The 19,290-nt window shown below is 48.0% G+C and overlaps 1 protein-coding gene across 1 annotated transcript in view; it reads left to right on the forward strand.

The window, feature by feature from the left end:
* SMG1 (SMG1 nonsense mediated mRNA decay associated PI3K related kinase) overlaps positions 1-19,290 on the forward strand; it is a 99,723-nt gene that overhangs the window by 59,056 nt on the left and 21,377 nt on the right. The window contains exons 33-47 of the mRNA XM_077316958.1: positions 1,689-1,824; positions 2,971-3,201; positions 5,002-5,179; positions 6,734-6,895; positions 7,718-7,935; positions 8,955-9,109; positions 9,755-9,977; positions 10,598-10,844; positions 11,304-11,533; positions 13,041-13,289; positions 13,467-13,605; positions 13,683-13,792; positions 14,333-14,551; positions 17,298-17,488; positions 18,224-18,396. Coding sequence (XP_077173073.1) covers positions 1,689-1,824; positions 2,971-3,201; positions 5,002-5,179; positions 6,734-6,895; positions 7,718-7,935; positions 8,955-9,109; positions 9,755-9,977; positions 10,598-10,844; positions 11,304-11,533; positions 13,041-13,289; positions 13,467-13,605; positions 13,683-13,792; positions 14,333-14,551; positions 17,298-17,488; positions 18,224-18,396 — 2,861 coding nt within the window. The remainder of the gene's footprint in view (positions 1-1,688; positions 1,825-2,970; positions 3,202-5,001; positions 5,180-6,733; positions 6,896-7,717; positions 7,936-8,954; positions 9,110-9,754; positions 9,978-10,597; positions 10,845-11,303; positions 11,534-13,040; positions 13,290-13,466; positions 13,606-13,682; positions 13,793-14,332; positions 14,552-17,297; positions 17,489-18,223; positions 18,397-19,290) is intronic.

Below are 19,290 nucleotides of genomic sequence, written 5' to 3' on the forward strand. Positions count from 1 at the left end.
GGGCGATTCTCTAAGCAGTATTATGAAATAAAGTTTAGACCACAGTCTACAGGGGTGTACACTTTTTAAAAAATATAATAGCCAAGAATTCTACTACCCACTCAGTAACTTCAGGAATCCTATCAGCTAATAAACATTTAATACATTGTTCAGGTAAATCATTAGACTACTGCAAATCAGGGCTGTTCAGATAAATAATCAGAATATTACTTACTGGACCAGTATTTGAAGGTGTTGGCTAAACATCAGTTTGGTGCCATAGTAATGATTTAGTAACATGAATACTAAAGATTCACCTAGTGAATATTAATATCTGTGTGTTCCATGTTTGAATCTCCCTATCATGATTAGTTTGTATATTTTTTAAAAGCCTGTGCAGTTTCCCCCTCAGTGTTGAACTTCCTGTCTTGCAACCTGTTGCCTTTCTTCTTCAATGTGGCCTGTTTGGTTTATTCTTACCTAATTCTTTACTAGTCGGGTATTCTGTCTGACTCTGCTAATGTCGACTAATGCAGTGTTCGCCATTTGTCGCTTTGTTAAATCAAACAACGTGCAACAGGGGGGTGTCAAAGCGTTTCCTTCTCGTGGAGAAGGTCGGAGGTCCGAACCCCAGCATCTCCAGTTAAAAATAATAGGATAATGGACGAGGAGCTGCTGTTGGTCAGAGTTGACAAGCCAGTGGTCTGTTTTTTCAGTCCAGTTCAAGCTGCCAGATTCAGGGGGGTTGGGTGGGAAAAGAGAAACCGGGAAGAATTGCTTTAGGATGCTTAGGGCTGATCCTGCGTTGAGCAGGGGGTTGGACTAGATGGCCTGTATGGCCCCTTCCAACTCTTCTATGATTCTATGATCCTGCATTGAGCAGGGGGTTGGACTAGATGGCCTGTATGGCCCCTTCCAACTCTATGATTCTATGATCCTGCGTTGAGCAGGGGGTTGGACTAGATGGCCTGTATGGCCCCTTCCAACTCTATGATTCTATGATTCTATGATCCTGCGTTGAGCAGGGGGTTGGACTAGATGGCCTGTATGGCCCCTTCCAACTCTATGATTCTATGGCCTGTATGGCCCCTTCCAACTCTATGATTCTATGACTAGATGGCCTGTATGGCCCCTTCCAACTCTATGATTCTATAAGAATGTATGTCTTCTGGGGAATTGGTTGTGGCTACGTAGTAGGGACCTGTTTCCAGTTGGTGGTGACCTAAAGCAGTGGTCCCCAACCTTTTTATCACCGGGGACCGGTCAGCACTTGACAATTTTACTGAGGCCCGGGGGGGGGGGGGTTAGTCTTTTGCCGAGGGACGTCACCACCGCTGCCTGAGCCCCTGCTTTGCTTGCTTTCCTGCTGGCGCTCCTGACTTCCCGCCGCCCACTGGGGGGCGCTGCCAGCAGCAGCTGCACAGTGCCACGGCCAAGGGGGGAGCCCCAGCCATGTCGGCCACTAGAGAGCACCAAAGGTGAGCTGGCGGCAGAGTGGCAGGGCAGCCCCCGAGGCAGCAGCCGGGGAGGAGGACAAGGAGGAGCTGCGGCCCGGTACTGGCTGATCCATGGACCGGTGTGGGTCTCCGGACCGGGGGTTGTGGACCACTGCCCTAAAGCACCAAGCAATTAACACTTAGATTTGAAACAGTGTTCAGTAGGGCCCATCTCTCCGGCTTTTGAAGATGACTAAATGTGTGGTGTTACAGCCAGGGAGGTGTCCGCCTTCTGCCAAGAGAGAAATCTGAAGTTCAAAACCTGCTTCCAGAAAACATTGTGGAAGAGGACAGAGAGAAAATCTACAGCATTCTTGGACAGGCGGTGTGCCGGCCAGCTGGAATTCAGGTTAGCTGCAGGAGAAATAATCTGTGCAACACTTCATTTCATTTGCGGTTGCTAGACAGGTGGGAGTTTGTAACCACTGAAACATTAGAAAAGAGCTTTTAATGGATCTGAATGTCTGAATTAAACTGCTACCTAAGGTCAGCATAGCTCAGCGGTCAGGAAATGATAGTTCATATTCTATGCTGCCGTTAATTAGCCAGATGCATTAATAAACCAGTTCCACTGTCATTTTGAAGCAAAGGAAGTTTCTGTATTGTGTTATGATAAAATACAGGAGAACGTGCAAAGTTTTTCCTTTAAAAATACTAGAATTTTTGATGACGGCAAAAAGAACCTATATAACTTTCTTTATCCAACAGATTTAGTGGGACTAGAGTAAGTCTGCATGGGATACCACACTGTATGTAGTCTGGTGCATTTATCTTATAAATAAATAAAAGGACTCACAGACTCAAGTCCTCTTAAGGCCCATGGGGCAAAGAAAACCATTGGCTGTTGTCTGAACTATTAAGACCTTAGAGGAGCATGGCAGGGTTTAAAGGGTTAAAAGGGGTGTGTGGTGATGCTGCTTAACTATTGGTGCAGGTTTAAGTGGTTTTATATGTTTTTGTTTTTAACCATATTGTTATTGACCGTATGTTGTACACCACCCTGAGCTGGCGTACTGAGAGAGTGGTATATCAATCAAATTAATAAATAAAGATAAATACATAATAATAGATGGTCTCAAAAAGGAGGCGCAGAATCAGAGGAGGCGTCAGGCCTCAAAGGATTTGGAAAAGAGTGAGTGGTCTAAAGCAGGGGTAGTCAACCTGTGGTCCTCCAGATGTCTATGGACTACAATACCCATGAGCCAGGAAATGCTGGCAGGGGCTCATGGGAATTGTAGACCATGGACATCTGGAGGACCACAGGTCGACTACTCCTGGTCTAAAGGAATGAAGAGAAGGTGATGTTGGAGGCTTCTTGGGAGGGAAAGAATGCAAAATGAAGATGATGATAAAGGCTGAAAGTTCACAGTGGATTAAAGTTCTGACTTATAACTGGGGCTATCCAGGCTCTGTGGCTTTGAGTGGCAGCGGATGCCTTTTGTGACCTGCGTTGCACGTGCTGCCTAATATTCTTCCACGGTGATCTGTGTCGTAGGACGAAGACATGACCCTCCAGATCGCAGAGAACGAAGACAACGAGGAAGATGACATGGTGGATGTGATCTGGCGCCAGTTGCTGTCGAGTTGCCCCTGGCTTTCGGACCTGGATGAGAATTCAACCGAGGGGCTGATCAAGGTGTGGAGGAAGGTGGTGGACAGGATCTTCAGCCTCTATAAACTCTCGTGCAGTGCTTACTTTACTTTCCTGAAGCTCAACGCGGGCCAGGTAGGTTGCATTGTTTTTATTTATGCATGTTTATCAATTGTGTGAGTAGGGATGAGCATGAACAACCCCACCCCCGATGTGGTTCGGTTCATGGTCCCCGAACCAACCCAAAGAGGTGCAGAATGGCTTGCTTAGAATCGCCCCTGCATTAACCACGAGCTGACTGAAGTGAGTTCAGTTTCCCTTTTCTCCTGGGCCATAAGTCACTGATGTGAGAAAGGGGGCAGGGACTTCCCTGGAAGGTCCTTCCCTCACTGAGGCCAGGAGAAAGGGGAGGAGGAATACCTGAGTATTTACCCTGTTGGTTTCGCTCCCCCCTGAAGGGGAGGAAGCAAAGACAAGGGGTTGAATGGCCATACTGGCCAGGGATTCTGGGATTTTTGGGGGAGGAGGCATCATCGGCATGAAATTAGGACCACTGTGGGTGGGCAGGTAGCTGCAAATTTTCTGCAATCTTCAGGAGGTTGGAACATTCTCCAGGGCTTCTCAACTGGGGTTTTGCAACACCCTGGGGTTTTGCGGGGCCCCCCAAAGGGGTTTCATGAGATCGAGAAGGAAAAATATTTTTTTATAGATTTTTAAACATCTCTCCATTAGATACTCATATATGGTAAAGCTAACCTGCCCTCCCTCACAAAATGGCCTGAAGGGGCTGGGTAGAGGAGGGGCCTCTGCCATAAACATACTGGCTGGCTAAGGCTTGTTGCACATGGAGGGCGTTCCTGCCTGCAAGGTAACCTCACCTCTTGGATTACCGATCCTTGACTTTTTCAGGAGCGGTATCTCCACTTGATCCTGGGCATGTCAAGAAGAAGAAGAAGAGTTGGTTCTTATATGCCGCTTTTCCCTACCCGAAGGAGGCTCAAAGCGGCTTACAATCGCCTTACCTTTCCTCTCCCCACAACAGACACCCTGTGGGGTGGGTGAGGCTGAGAGAGCCCTGATATTCCTGCTCAGTCAGAACAGCTCTATCAGTGCTGTGGCGAGCCCAAGGTCACCCAGCTGGCTGCATGTGGGGGAGCGCAGAATCGAACCCGGCATGCCAGATTAGAAGTCCGCACTCCTAACCACTACACCAAACTGGCTCTCAATGTGGGGAGAGGGGAGCCAGACAACTAAACCTGATCCGGAGTAGTTCCCTTTCCTTCCTCCCCTTCTCAGCATTTTATCTCTTTCTCGGGCTCTTGGTCGCGCCTCGATTACCTGGTGCTTCCTGTTCCAGAGTGCCTGAACTATCTCTGAGGAATCTGGAGACTCCCCTCGTGATTTGTTAATTTTTAAAAATTATTATTACAACCAGTCACCCCCCCCCAAAAATAAATAAATAAATAAATAAAACCCAAAGAAAAGCAAGGGGGAAAGGAGAAGAGTAAACAAGCAATAGGTTGCAGACTGGCTTGGTATTACAAGGACACAGGAAGGGGCTGGGCGAAGCGGCTGGTGGAACGTTCATAGAATCATAGAATCATAGAGTTGGAAGGGGCCATAGAGGCCATCTAGTCCAACCCCCTGCTCTACGCAGGATCAGCCCTAAGCATCCTAAAGCATCCAAGAAAAGTGTGTCTCCAACCTTTGCTTGAAGACTGCCAGTGAGGGGGAGCTCACCACCTCCTTAGGCAGCCTATTCCACTGCTGAACTACTCTGACTGTGTTCAAAAGGCATAACTTTTGTCTACTTAACAAACCAGGATGGAGCTGTCTTTCAGAGTTCTTTTTGTGATTTGTTGTGCAGATATTTCAGCGAATTGCACTTGTGAGTGACGTGTATCTGATCGGACGAGCGGTTTCTTTCTCGTGTAGGTTCTGCTGGACGAAGATGACCCCAGGCTGCATCTCAGAAACACCGCTGAGCAAAGCACGGACGATGTGATAGTTATGGCCACCTTGAGGCTCTTGCGGCTGCTTGTGAAACACGCCGGGGAGCTTAGGCAGTATCTGGAACATGGGCTCGAAACCACCCCGACAGCCCCGTGGAGAGGTGCGATAGCCTTCCGTGTCTAGCAGCTTAGAAACCAAAATGGGCAAAGCTTGAACCAACACTTGCCAACCGATGGCTCCTGTGCGACGTCAGATATAGTGAAGTTGCCATCCTGCCCTAAGAAGGAAGAAATTGGCTCTTTGCTTCCCAGGAATATGGAAATGCATGTATAGCTGGAATTGGTCCCTCTTTTTTGGAAATAAAGTTAAATACACTGCACACCTTTATAGGAGCATAGCTCATTGGAAGGGAAGCATCACATAGTTTTAAGATATTCTAAACAGATTTTTTTTATCATAATCGTATAACAAATAATTCCTTTGTTTTTCTGCAACAGACCTCTGAGGGTTTTTTTCTTTAGCGCTTTCCTACCGATAAACTTAATAAATCTTACCCTTTCTCCTTTCAATACTTCTAGTCTAGAAGAATATAGACCCCTGTGCTGTGTCTAAAGGCAGTTAATTGGATTTTGGATTAAAACTCTCGTATGTTGTATAACCAACTAAAAGTATCAGTCAGAGACAGAGGCACATGGTGAAAACTTTCCTATAGAATCGCCAAGGGTCGGACACGACTTACCGGATAACATCATCATGTTGTATAATAGAACCAGAGTCCAGTAGCACCTTTAAGACCAACAAAGATTTATTCTTTGTTGGTCTTAAAGGTGCCACTGGACTCTGATTCTATTGTGCTACTTCAGACCAACACGGCTACATGTTTGAATCTATCATCACATTGTATAATTTTAGCTGATTGCAGAAGACATTCTGGCTGGGCTTCTCTGTGCCTGTGAAACGGTCGCTGTGACCAGACGGTTACAGTGCATCCTTTTGAAATTATCCACATGGATCTAATTGCTTTTTGGGTAATAACCCATTAATTCAGGTTGTTAAGATAGAACTCTGGTGATATTGATTTAATTAGCCTTAGAATCTTTAGATAATCAAAGCAGTATATCCCTTTGGGGTTTAAGAGCCAGTTTGGTGTGGTGGTTAGGAGTGCGGACTTCTAATCTGGCATGCCAGGTTCGATTCTGCACTCCCCCACATGCAGCCAGCTGGGTGACCTTGGGCTCGCCACAGCACTGATAAAACTGTTCTGACCGGGCAGTGATATCAGGGCTCTCTCAGCCTCACCCACCCCACAGGGTGTCTGTTGTGGGGAGAGGGGAGGGAAGGGGATTGTAAGCCGCTTTGAGCCTCCTTCGGGTAGAGAAAAGCGTCATATAAGAACCAACTCTTCTTCTTCTTAAGACTGTTTGTGCCTGACTTGTTGGGCTTGCTCTTTGTTTTTCTTTTATAAGAACTCACTCTTGATAAGCTACCTTGATAAGCTACCTGAGCAGGAAAGACAGCCTTTAACTAGTTGCAAGAAACAAACAAATAAACCTCTTCTTGCTTGAGATATAGAGAAAGATTAGATTTCTTTACAGTTACTTTACAAGAACTATTACCGTATATGCTCTCACATATGAAGATGACAATTGTGGGCTCTTTTTTGGTACAAGATATAAAGTTACCTTTGTGTTCCTTCCTTTTTATCTTCATTCAGGTATTATCCCTCAGCTCTTCTCTCGTCTGAATCACCCCGAAGTCTACGTCCGGCAGAGCATCTGTAACCTTCTTTGTCGAGTAGCACAAGATTCTCCTCACCTTATATTGTACCCTGCCATTGTGGGAACTATTTCCCTTAGCAGTGAATCTCAAGCTTCAGGTGTGGGCTAGTGGAAATTGTACAGGCTAACTGCAATATGACAATTTGCATTTATCGTTGTATGTTAGAACAGGGGTAGTCAACCTGTGGTCCTCCAGATGTTCATGGACTACAATTCCCAGGAGCCCCCTGCCAGCAAACGCTGGCAGGGGACTCATGGGAATTGTAGTCCATGAACATCTGGAGGACCACAGGTTGACTACCCCTGTGTTAGAATACTGTCGTAGTTTTTGACCAACCTTTTCTGCTGTTCCCCATCAGTGGGGGAAGCCATCTGAGCTGATAAGGTCACACTTTCTCTCCAGGGAGGGCTGTACACATTTGTGTAGATTCTATGGTAGGCTTTCTCGACCAGGGTTTCTTGACAGTCCTGGAAGGGTTTCCTGAATGCTTAATGCGTGGGAGTTAATTATTTTAATATATCCTTAAAAATCTCCTCCATGGCCAATGATGGGCCTGGAGGGGGTGGGAAGGGGAGGGGCCCCAGGCGGGCGTGTCCACAGCTCTGCCTCCCAACCAAATTCTGTATGATTGTGCCACTTCTGGGGTTTCTCAAAGACTGAAGTTGCCAGAATTATGGTCTATGGGAGAGTCCCTTTCAGGTGCTCATGTCACCTCTAGAACGGCATCTTGCATGATCACCCATTTTTACTGTGAACAGAATCACAATGTAAGGAACTGTATGGGTTTTGTAGTAATGGGCAATCTCTTTGTCATTTCGGTCAGGGCTGTAGCTTGCTGGCTTTGGCAGACGCTTGAATTCTGACCAAACCGAAATGAGCTTTCTCTCCTCCTCCTCCTCCTCTTCTTTCTCAAACGTAGGGAGCAAATTCCCTTCTGCAATCCCGACCTTTTTGGGAAACATCCAAGGCGAGGAATTACTGGGTGGGGAGTGTGATGGGGGAAGCCCCCCGGCTTCTCAGGAGAGCATCAAAGACGAGGCGAAAATGGGCTTAAATGAAGACCAGGCCATGATGCAAGACTGCTACAGTAAAATCGTTGAGAAGTTGTCGACCGCCAATCCCACAATGGTGATGCAGGTAAAACTTCAGGTCGTGTCTCCGGAAGATGGAGACAGAGTTCAACGAGATCTGAACACAATGGAAAAATGGGCAAATGAGAACAAGATGCAATTTAGTAAAGATAAGTGTAAATTTCTGCATCTGGGTCAGAAAAATGAAAAGCATGCCTACTGGATGGGGGATACGCTTCTAGGTAGCACTGTGTGTGAACGAGACCTTGGGGTACTTGTGGATTGTAAACTAAACATGAGCAGGCAGTGTGATGCAGCGGTAAAAAAGGCACATGCCATTTTGGGCTGTATCAACAGAGGCATCACATCAAAATCACAAGATGTCATAGTCCCATTGTATACGGCACTGGTCAGACCACACCTGGAGTACTGTGTGCAGTTCTGGAGGCCTCACTTCAAGGAGGACGTTGATAAAATTGAAAGGGTACAGAGGAGAGCGACGAAGATGATCTGGGGCCAAGGGACCAAGCCCTATGAAGATAGGTTGAGGGACTTGGGAATGTTCAGCCTGGAGAAAAGGAGGTTGAGAGGGGACATGATAGCCCTCTTTAAGTATTTGAAAGGTTGTCACTTGGAGGAGGGCAGGAGGCTGTTTCTGTTGGCTGCAGAGGAGAGGACACGCAGTAATGGGTTTAAACTTCAAGTACAACGATATAGGCTAGAGATCAGGGAAAAATGTTCACAGTCAGAGTAGTTCAGCAGTGGAATAGGCTGCCTAAGGATTTGGTGAGCTCCCCCTCACTGGCAGTCTTCAAGCAAAGGTTGGATACACACTTTTCTTGGATGCTTTAGGATGCTTAGGGCTGATCCTGCGTTGAGCAGGGGGTTGGACTAGATGGCCTCTATGGCCCCTTCCAACTCTTTGATTCTATGGTTCAGCCTTTGATTCGCATTTCAGGGCTTTTGATTTTCTCAGCTGTCTAGGTGGCCCCTTGCACTTACTCTGTGACACTGAGATGGCTGCTGATTATTGGGGAAAAAATCACAAAGAGCTCAGTGGTTGTTGCTATTTGCTGTTGGATCCAGGTCCAGATGCTGGTGGCGGAGTTGCGCAGGGTCACTGTCCTTTGGGACGAGCTGTGGCTGGGAGTCCTGCTGCAACAGCACATGTACGTCCTCCGGCGGATTCAGCAGCTGGAAGATGAGGTGAAGCGAGTCCAGAACAACAACACCCTGCGGAAGTAAGCCCACCCTTGTGTATTACCTCAACGAGCAGGGGGGGCACAGGGTCCCTGTTGCTCTATCCCGAGGCACTGCTTACCTGGGACGTGGCCTTGGATCTTGGCATTGTTCTGAGAGCGATCCCTATTGTGGGCATGTCAAACGTGCAGTCGAGCACATTTAGCAGGGCATGTTTTACTAACTACTAATGGTTGATCTCAGCGGGGGGGGGGGGGGAGAGGCAGGCACGGTTGCTGGCGGCCCGGTACTGAGGCCTTCGTGGCCCGGTACTGGGCCGCAGACCTGGGGTTGGCGACCCCTGCTCTAGGACACAGCTTGCGGCAGCCCATGGAACATATGATACCTGTGGTGGGAAATATGGTGCATGCGTCAGCTCTGGGGTGGGGCACCCCACTTTAGGAGTTTTTAAGCTAGGAACAAAATCTCTGTGCCCGCCCTGAGCAGGTGGAGCCCCAATTTGTCGGCACAGAAACTGTCGATGAACAGCAGGTGGCTGTTTCCTTAGCAGCATTGGGTTAAGTTTCTTGTTATGAACTTTGAAACCATGTCACGAAATCAGAATGGAGCGAAAATAATGTTGTCCGTAATGTCAGCGTCCTCAGAAGGCAAGTGATGTTTTCTGCCCCTGCGCTTCTGTCTCACAGAGAGGAAAAAATTGCCATCATGCGCGAAAAGCACACAGCCCTAATGAAGCCCATCGTATTTGCCCTGGAGCACGTGTGGAGCATCACCGCAGCGCCTGCAGAAACCCCTCATGAGAAGTGGTTTCAGGACAGCTATGGAGATGCCATCGAGAGCGCTCTGGAGAAACTGAAGAACCCTTCGAATCCCGCTAAGCCTGGGAGCAGCTGGATCCCTTTTAAAGAGGTATGGCATCAAAAAAAGAGGCCAGCAGGGTATAAATCTTCAAAACATGGCAGAGAATAGGCAGCTCCAAAGGAACTTTGCCTCCTGTCTGGTAATCTTTAACACTTACGTAGCTGCTTTTAATATTTGAACAGCAGCCTCCTGGGTGGAGCCGGTCTGGCCTCTGTTTCTGGTCTACGGGCCAATCAGGACACGCACAGCTTTGCTTTGCTGTGCGTGTCCTGATTGGCCCGTAGACCAGAAACAGAAGCCAGACCGGCCCCCAACATACTTGGCAAGGGGCAATCTGGCGCAATCACCACTATTGTGCCCCTGACCACTGCCAGAAGAGGGGATCGGGGGGGGGGGGGGGGCTGGCCAGGGGCACAGTTCCCCGCCCCGAAAAATCCTGCCGAGGCTTGGAGAGGCGGTGGCAGGGCTTTTCGGGGCACGGGGGAGTGCTGGCGGCTGGGCTGCCCAGGGAGAGGGGGAGCGAGGAAAGGGGATGCTAGCGCCCGTTGTATTTGCAGATACAACGGGCTTTAAACCTAGTAAAGTCATAATTCAGCCGCTGGAACTGTAGGATGACTTGTATCTAAGCATTCTGTTTGTTTGTTTTACTTTTGAAAAAAAAAAAACAGGTCATGCTCAATCTCCAGCAGCGAGCTCAGAAACGCGCCAGCTACATTCTGCGCCTCGAGGAGATAAGCCCGTGGCTGGCCGCCATGACCAACACTGAAATTGCTCTCCCCGGAGAAGTGTCCGCCAGAGACACGGTCACCATTCACAGCGTGGGGAGCACCATTACCATCCTGCCTACCAAAACAAAGCCCAAAAAGCTCCTCTTCCTGGGCTCGGATGGGAAAAACTACCCGTACCTTTTCAAAGGTACGTGCTTTGGCGCAGCTTGGCCTGCAGAAGCTTACTGGAGTCAATCCCCAGCATCTCCGGTCAAAAGGATACAGCTGCCCAGAGGCAGCTAGTTGGCCAGAGTCTGAACAGAAGGGCCTTTGGTTTGATTCAGCCATGGCTCTGCTTATGTTCTTATGGCACACTCTGTTTGATGCTGTTCATTTAAGCCAGGGGTAGTCAAACTGCGGCTCTCCAGATGTCCATGGACTACAATTCCCAGGAGCCCCTGCCAGCATTTGCTACCCCTGATTTAAGCCTTCTTGTTTCTGGCAGGAAAGGAGTCTGGCATCCCAGGCAGAGAGGCTGCTTTGGACCACGATTAGTTGCCTGACTTTCTTACCTGCTTTTCTGCATGCGGCTGGAGAAGAGCCGTTTCAGTCGGAAACGAAGGAAGCCTGTCGATGAACTTAAATACCCTTCTGCTTCTCCACGCAGGCCTGGAGGACTTGCATCTCGACGAACGAATCATGCAGTTCCTATCCATTGTCAATACGATGTTTGCGACAATCAATCGCCAGGAGGCACCGCGGTTCCACGCCAGGCACTACTCCGTGACGCCGCTGGGAACAAGATCCGGTCTGATTCAGTGGGTGGACGGAGCCACCCCGTTATTTGGCCTGTATAAGAGGTGGCAGCAGAGAGAAGCGACTTTGCAAGCCCAGAAGGTAATGCCATCGACAGGTGAACCAGCAGGCTGTGAAGCGGAGACCTGATTCGCCGGATCAGGTTATCGGCGGCACTTGCTCGAATTGCGCAAGCAGATGATTGTGACAGTTGCGAATGCCCTAACCCATGAAAGGAAAAAAAATTGTGCTACAAATCCAGGCACAAACGTAGGAAATCATATGTGGGTGTAACTTCCGTGCCCTGGTTCAGCTTCCGTGCCCTGGTTCAGCACTGCTTTATGCAATAGTATTCTTCGTTGAGGGGGGGGGGGGTTTGCCTTTGGCACGCTTGACAGAGAAAACAAGCCCCCTGATATTTCAAATAAATAGCAGCCTTCCTTTTGCTGTATGCTTTCTTTGGTCCCTCTGACAGCCACACTGGGTTGAACAAGGCAGAGGTTCTAAATGAGTTTTGTAGCCTGTTCCAGGAGTGGGGGGGGGGTGCTTATATTGTTTGTTTGTCCCCCCCCCCCTCAATTGCCTAAGTTTGAGGCTCCTGAGAATAGATATATTTGGCCCAGAGAAGAAGTCATGTCTGCTGGTACTTTGAGGTGCAAAGAGCCCTGCTGTTGGTGGTGTTTCTCAGTAAGCAGCACAAGGAAAGAGAGGCAGAAGCTGTCATTGTGGTCCTTAGTGCAATAGAAGATTCTTGCAAAATTGGGGAGGGGAAAAAGATCCAGAAATTGCTCCGATTTGCCATTAGAAAAAAGGTTACCGATTTAGATAGGGTGATGCTACCCTCTGGACCAATCTGATCAAGTTCCAAAGAGATCTCGAGTTATTTGAAAGAAGCACTTTATCCCACTCAAACAAAGAAACAGTAAAATTCCTCCTGTGGAAGAGTAGGGGCCATATGATTAAGCAGGTTGCCAAATTCTGTGCACATGTGCGGGAAAGACAATTTAAGCTTAAGTGAAGATTTTTAGAGGAATTTTACTATGCATTTTTTAAATAATGTACCTATAAATTATACAATTTTATATACCGTATTTGCCGGCGTATAAGACGACCCCCCAACATTTCCACTCAAAAAACAGTACTATGGGCCACTATGGGCAGCTATGTCTATCCCAACTGAAGTGCACCCGGCGTATAGGACGACCCCCCCACTTGGAGGCATGTTTTTCAGGGGGAAAAGTAGTCTTATATGCCAGCAAATACTGTATTTTAAATTTTGTACTGGCTCCCTGATTTTGCAATCTCCTACTCTGAAATGTTTTTTCTTGCTATCTGTTTTATCTGGCCGCAGTGCTGTATTAAAATAAATTTGATTTGATTTGAATTTGATTTGAAGCACTTTTTCCCACAATAAGTTTGGATCATTCTTCTTAAATTGTTCTGGATAGGATATAGAAATCAGGAAAAATGGGACGCCCCACTTAGGTTTGTTTTATATGGTGCAGATCTCCATCCAGTCAAGATATGGGATATCTATGGGATAATCATTCCAATCAGCATAGGTCGCTGTCACCAAACTGTGTAAATAACAATAAAACGTATGTTTCAGGCCCAAGATTCCTACCAGACACCTCAAAATCCCGGAATCGTTCCAAGACCCAGTGAACTGTACTACAGTAAAATAGGACCGGCTTTGAAGGCAGTTGGGCTTAGCTTGGATGTGTCTCGCCGAGATTGGCCTATGAACGTGATGAAGTCTGTCTTGGAAGAGTTAATGGAAACCACCCCACCAAATCTCCTCGCTAAAGAACTTTGGTCCTCTTGTACTACGCCTGATGAGTGGTGGAGAGTTACACAGGTAGGTAGAGGCCTCCGGTAAACGAGATTATAGTTTTAAGTGTTGTGTGGTGAAGGGTCAGATTCATAACTTGACCAAACCGCCCAAGAGCCATAGGGAAGGGCGGTATAAAAACCCAAATAAATAAATAATAAAATAAATAAATAAAGCTTCTTTTTTCTCCCCCCCCTTCCCAAGTCTTACGCAAGGTCCACTGCGGTTATGTCTATGGTCGGCTACATCATCGGCCTTGGAGACAGACATCTGGATAACGTCCTTATTGATATGACCACCGGAGAAGTCGTTCACATAGATTATAATGTTTGCTTTGAAAAAGGTAAAGGGCAAAAACGACACGCACCTGACGTTGATGAGGTGGGGTGCCATGCTGGGGCTGAACTTTTCCTCTTGCAGGGAAAAGCCTCCGCGTGCCAGAGAAGGTCCCGTTTCGGATGACGCAAAACATTGAAACGGCTTTTGGAGTGACCGGAGTGGAAGGGGTTTTCAGGCTTTCCTGTGAGCAAGTAAGTGGCAAGATATATTGTACCCTGTTTGCCCCCCCCCCTTTTCACTTGTCATGCTGATTTGGGAAGGGTTTGCTCTTTCTTCTGCTGCAGGCACATATAGGGGAGGTCAAGAGTTATACGCAGCAATTAATTTCTGCTTCTGATTACTAGAAATCCAGTGGATGCTGTAGCTTGCTTAAGAGTCTTCTTGGTTGTGGCACCAAAATTGTGGAAATCTCTCCTTAGGGAGAGTATCTATCCCCCTTGATAGTTACGTTCCACCACTGAGTGAACACTTTTCTGTTTCATCCATTGTTGCATGACTTGAACCTTTCTGTGTGTGTCTATATATATATATATATATATAAATGAATAAAATGTTTGATTTTTAATGTCTTCTTAATATTTTGCCGTCTCATTGTTCAGAAAGGCAAGATACAAATATTTAAATAGTATTGTCAGGCCTTAAAAAGCTAAGGTCTCAATGCTCAGAATTGGGGCTTGCTACAGAAGTTGCAAAACTTAAATGATCCGGGGGGATATTTTCCCCCAAAACAGGTCCTGCATATTATGCGGCGTGGCCGAGAGACCCTGCTGACGCTGCTCGAAGCTTTTGTTTACGACCCACTTGTGGACTGGACTGCGGGAGGGGAAGCTGGGTTTGCTGGAGCTGTTTACGGAGGAGGTGGGCAACAAGCCGAGAACAAGCAGAGCAAAAGAGAAATGGAAAGAGACATCACACGCAGCCTCTTCTCTTCCAGGGTAGCCGAAATCAAGGTAGGTGTGATCCCCATCATGTCTTTTCTATTGAGACAGTGCAGCTCTCGCTTTTAAAAATTAATTGTTACACAAATGTTGTTGCCTCATGTCCTCTTAGCGCTCGGCTTTCCGTAGTGAGCGTTCCTGAAAATAGTCTTGCAGAAATGTTCTCAGCTCCAGCTCTAGATATTCACTCCACCATCGTAGATGCTGAGGTCATCGGTGCCACAGTTCCAAGAGAAGGACAGAGAAATATAAAGGTCCGGGTAGGCCCCGGTCGTGGGGATTCACAGCTGTGGGTCTGGACATGCTCGCTGCCCTTCTGACTTCCGTCCCATCCCCAGAAACGGGGTGGTGAGGGCTAGGGTGGAGCCGACGCTGATGTTGTGCAACACCAGGTCGATTAACAACAAATCCTCGAATCCGTGAGACTACTTCGCAGAGCATGAGGTAGACCTGGTGTGCGTGAGCGAGACCTGGGCACAGGAAGGCGAAACTGACGCCCTGAAAGGTGTAGCCCCATCTGCGTTTTCAGTCTTTCACCAGTCTCAACTCTGTAGAAGTGGAAGGGGGTGACCTTCCCTCTCTGGGAGGCTTACTCCTATAGGGCTTTTGCAGCACCAGTGATCCCCAGACTGGAATGTGTTGGCTTGGGGTGGAACTCAGTCGAGAACTTGGCCATCTGGTTGGTGTACTGCGTGCCCAATGCAACATCAGCCGCCCTATCGGGCCTGCTGTAGGGGGCGGCCACCTGGGCATTGCAGTTCCCTAGGCTCACAAACCTGGGAGACCTCAATGTCCATGTGGATTCGTCGGCTCTAGGACTTGGCTCGGACCATGGTGACACTGGTGGGGTTCTTGCAGTTTGTTACTGGTCCCAAGCGTCAGGCTGGTCATACTCTCAATTTGATCTTTGATGCCGGGGTAGAGGTGTATTTGATGCCATCTAATGTCGTCCCCTGTTCAGACCACCATGCCCTGAAGTCCCAGCCGGGGATACCACCCCCTCCCTGTTTGGGCAATGGGTGTATTTTAGCCTACCTTCAAAGACATGGATCTGGATGGATTCCTGGATGCCCTGTGGGACCCAGTGCCCTCCTGGGAATTAAGTCTGCGGGCTCAGTGGTCACAGACTCCTATTCTTCAGAACAGCTCTTTTAATTTAGCAGCTCCAGCCACAGCCTACAGCTACCGAACAGAGAAAAACAGGCAAACTCATGCGCTTTTATACCTTTCAGGCAGCCAGCTGCTGCCTCTGAGGCAGCTGCATTGACCGCCAATCGCATTCTGGATCAAGTTCAGGGTTTTGGTCTTAACCTTCAAGGCCATTTGCAGTTTGGGCCCTGCATATCTGAGGGACCGCCTGTCTCCTTACGCTCCCCCCACAGGGCCCTTCGCTCTGCAAGTTTAAAATTGCTGGTGGTCCTTGGACCACAGGAGCTGCACCTGGCCTTGACCAGGGTCAGGGGCTTCTTGGTCCTGACCCCTGCCTGGTGGAATAAGCTCCAGGAAGAGCTAAAGGCCCCAACAGAGCTATCACAGTTCCACAGGGCCTGCAAGATGGAGCTCTTCCACCAGGCATTTGGTTGAGGCCAGGCCGTGGAAGATCTGGGGTCTCTCCTCAGGATGTCCAGTACATCTAGGGCAGGAGGTGCCTCCGTCCCCTGAGGCCGGCTGGGCATGGAGTGTAGGCAGCAGGCGTTTTTGGCCCACACTGGATGGGTGGGTTGGGAGGGATGAAGGGGGGTTATGCTGCCAGGAGGTTTATATTTTTTCACTGGCAGTCTTCAAGCAAAGGTTGGAGACACACTTTTCTTGGATGCTTTAGGATGCTTTGGGCTGATCCTGCGCTGAGCAGGGGGTTGTACAAGATGGCCTGTATGGCCCCTTCCAACTCTATGATTCTGTGATTCTATGATTCTATTTGTATTTTGTTATTTTACTGGGGTTTTATTGTAAGCCACCCCAAGCCGGCTTGGACCAGGAGAGATAGCTAGTAAATTAAACAAATAAACCATCCATTGCTAAAGATGGTGTGTGATTTCTGCCTGTCAGTCATAATGCTAATTTATATTGATACATCTGTCCAGTAAACGTCAGATGGAAGTGATGCATGGTCTTAGGCCGGAAGTATTTCTGTCCTGCCTCGAAACCAAAGTAAATTTTTGTGTTCTCTGCAGCTCCTGTGTTGTGAACAGACCAGGGGAGACACAAAAGCTTCTTGAGCTTTCTTGGTCAACACCAAATGCTCGTGCCTCACCTCTGCCAGCAGTTTTACTTCCTTCTAGCCGTGCAGACTAAGAGTACCTCCCTTTCGGTTAGCTGTGAACAATAAAATCCTGTATTACCCAAAAGGAGTGAATGGAACGGAAGACTTCCCTATGTAAAAAAAAAAGTTTGCACACAAAGATATATTTATATTAAACTTTCCCCATGACTTCCAAAACCTAGTCTTCCTTAGTGGTTGTTATTGTTGTTGTTAGGTGCGAAGTCGTGTCCCATCGCAACCCCCTGGACAATGATCCTCCAGGCCTTCCTGTCCTCTACCATTCCCCGGAGTCCATTTAAGTTTGCACCGACTGCTTCAGTGACTCCATCCTTAGTGGTAAACAGGGTAAAAATACATTATTTAAGCAGAAGCCTCAACAGCAAATGAAGCGTCAATAATATCAGCCAGACAAGAATGGCAATAAAATAATCCGCAATAAAGTTCTCTGAGTACTCAAGTCTTGTTTTTCTGCTGACATAAATACTTGTCTCCTAGGTCAACTGGTTTAAGAACAGAGATGAAATGGTGACTGTCCTTCCGAAGCTGGATGCCGGCCTAGGAGAATATTTGAACCTGCAAGAGCAATTGACAGAGGTGGAGAAACTGCAAGGCAGACTCTCGGAAGAGCTTGATTACCTGGAGGGAGCAGAAGGGGTAGATCACCCGTCTCACACCCTGCAGCACAGGTATGGGGGAGTCTTGGCTGTCTTTATAAGGCCTTCAGTTCACAGGGCACTGTAAAGGTAAAGGTATCCCCTGTGCAAGCACCAGGTCATGTCTGACCCTTGGGGTGATGCCCTCTAGCGTTTTCGCGGCAGACTCAATACGGGGTGGCTTGCCAGTGCCTTCCCCAGTCATTACCGTTTACCCCCCAGCAAGCAAGCTGGGGACTCATTTTACCCACCTCAGAAGGGTGGAAGGCTGAGTCAACCTTGAGCCGGCTGCTGGGATCGAACTTCCAGCCTCGTGGGCAGAGCTTTCAGGCAACATTTCTGCTGCCTTACCACTCTGCACCACAAGAGGCTCTTATACAGGGCACTGTACTGAAGTTTAAAAACTGCATCTCCTCCCCTCCTGTTTTGAGGGGATTCTCAGGAATCATTTGCCACAGCAAATCCAAAAAGAAATGTATGATGCAGCGTAAAGAGGCTGTTACTAGAAGGCAGAATCAGGCTGTGTGTTCACACTTATGATCTGCCTGACAACTGTCTTAGTGTCATCTATGGCCAGGCAGGGTAGTGGATTTAATGTTTAACATGATGTGACAGGAGGGGTGTATATGGTTTGCTAGCTCTAAACTGGCCCACACCATTTGGAAGGACACCTTTGGATCCCGTTCGGAGATTGCTGTAGGAATGAAAGTTTAATACATGACCATCTCATAAGGTGCTTTGACTTTTTGCCATTTCCTTCCAACCCAGGTATTCTGAGCACACACAGCTGCAGTCCCAGCAAAGAGCAGTGCAAGAAGCAATCCAGGTGAAGCTGAACGAATCTGAGCAGTGGATGTCTCACTACCAAGCGGCTTTCAACAACCTGGAAGCAACGCAGCTCGCAAGCCTTCTCCAGGAAATCAGTACCCAGATGGACCTTGGTACGAAGCAATCAGGTGGTCTCCCCTCCCACCCACAGGCCTGGCTGGCTGCAGACCTCTGAAAAGTTGCACACTTTCAGTGATTGAATAATGTTGTTTTTCTGTTCCAGCTGGGCTTTTAATTGCTTTGATATTTTAGTGGATTGTTAGATTTTTTTTTAAATGCTATTCTGATTTGTAAGGTGTCTTGAGCATCTTCCATCTTGCTCTGCAGCCCAACATTGGGACGGCGCATGCACAGGCTGGCCACAGGCCAATTTCTAGCTTTCAAGCTCCACAATGGGGCATCCCGCCTCCAGTTGGAGCTGCTTATGCACAGGTTTCCCCACTGTTTGCATCACATGCTCAGAGGGCAGGATGTCCCTCTTCCCTCAGCTCCTTCTCCACCACTGTGAGGGAACATGTACTTCTAGTGTGCTACATACGAGTGGTATTTTGGCCTTGACTTCTATTTTGCGCATCTAAAAACTGAATTTTATTGCTAGGTGAGCTTCTTTGTTTGCACCGTTCTCCCTTTTTGCATGATTGGCTGTTAGTATCCCACTCCCGTGAATCTTTGATGGTTCGGCTTGGGGTAGTCCTGGACCTGCTTCGTAAGTTAGGTCTGATAGTAAGCCTAGAAAAGTCTCACCTCCTTCCTTAATTGCCTCTAGTGAGAACTGTGAAAAAGCCAGGATGCTTTGCGGAATGGCCAGATCATTTATGAGGAATCGGTAGTCCGTTTTTACTAGGTGTCATAAGGGAGTTGCAGTTATGGTTCATTAAGAAATATAACCCTTCCACCCACCCTATCATCACTTCTGGCTTCCAGGGGTGGTTTTTACAGTCCCTGAGTTGGTGACTGCAGGGTGAGAACCTTACCAAGACCTTGTGCAGCGTGGAGGATCTACCCAT

The sequence above is a fragment of the Paroedura picta genome, chromosome 17, assembly GCF_049243985.1.
Source record: "Paroedura picta isolate Pp20150507F chromosome 17, Ppicta_v3.0, whole genome shotgun sequence".
In the NCBI taxonomy this organism is placed as follows: Eukaryota; Metazoa; Chordata; class Lepidosauria; order Squamata; family Gekkonidae; genus Paroedura; species Paroedura picta.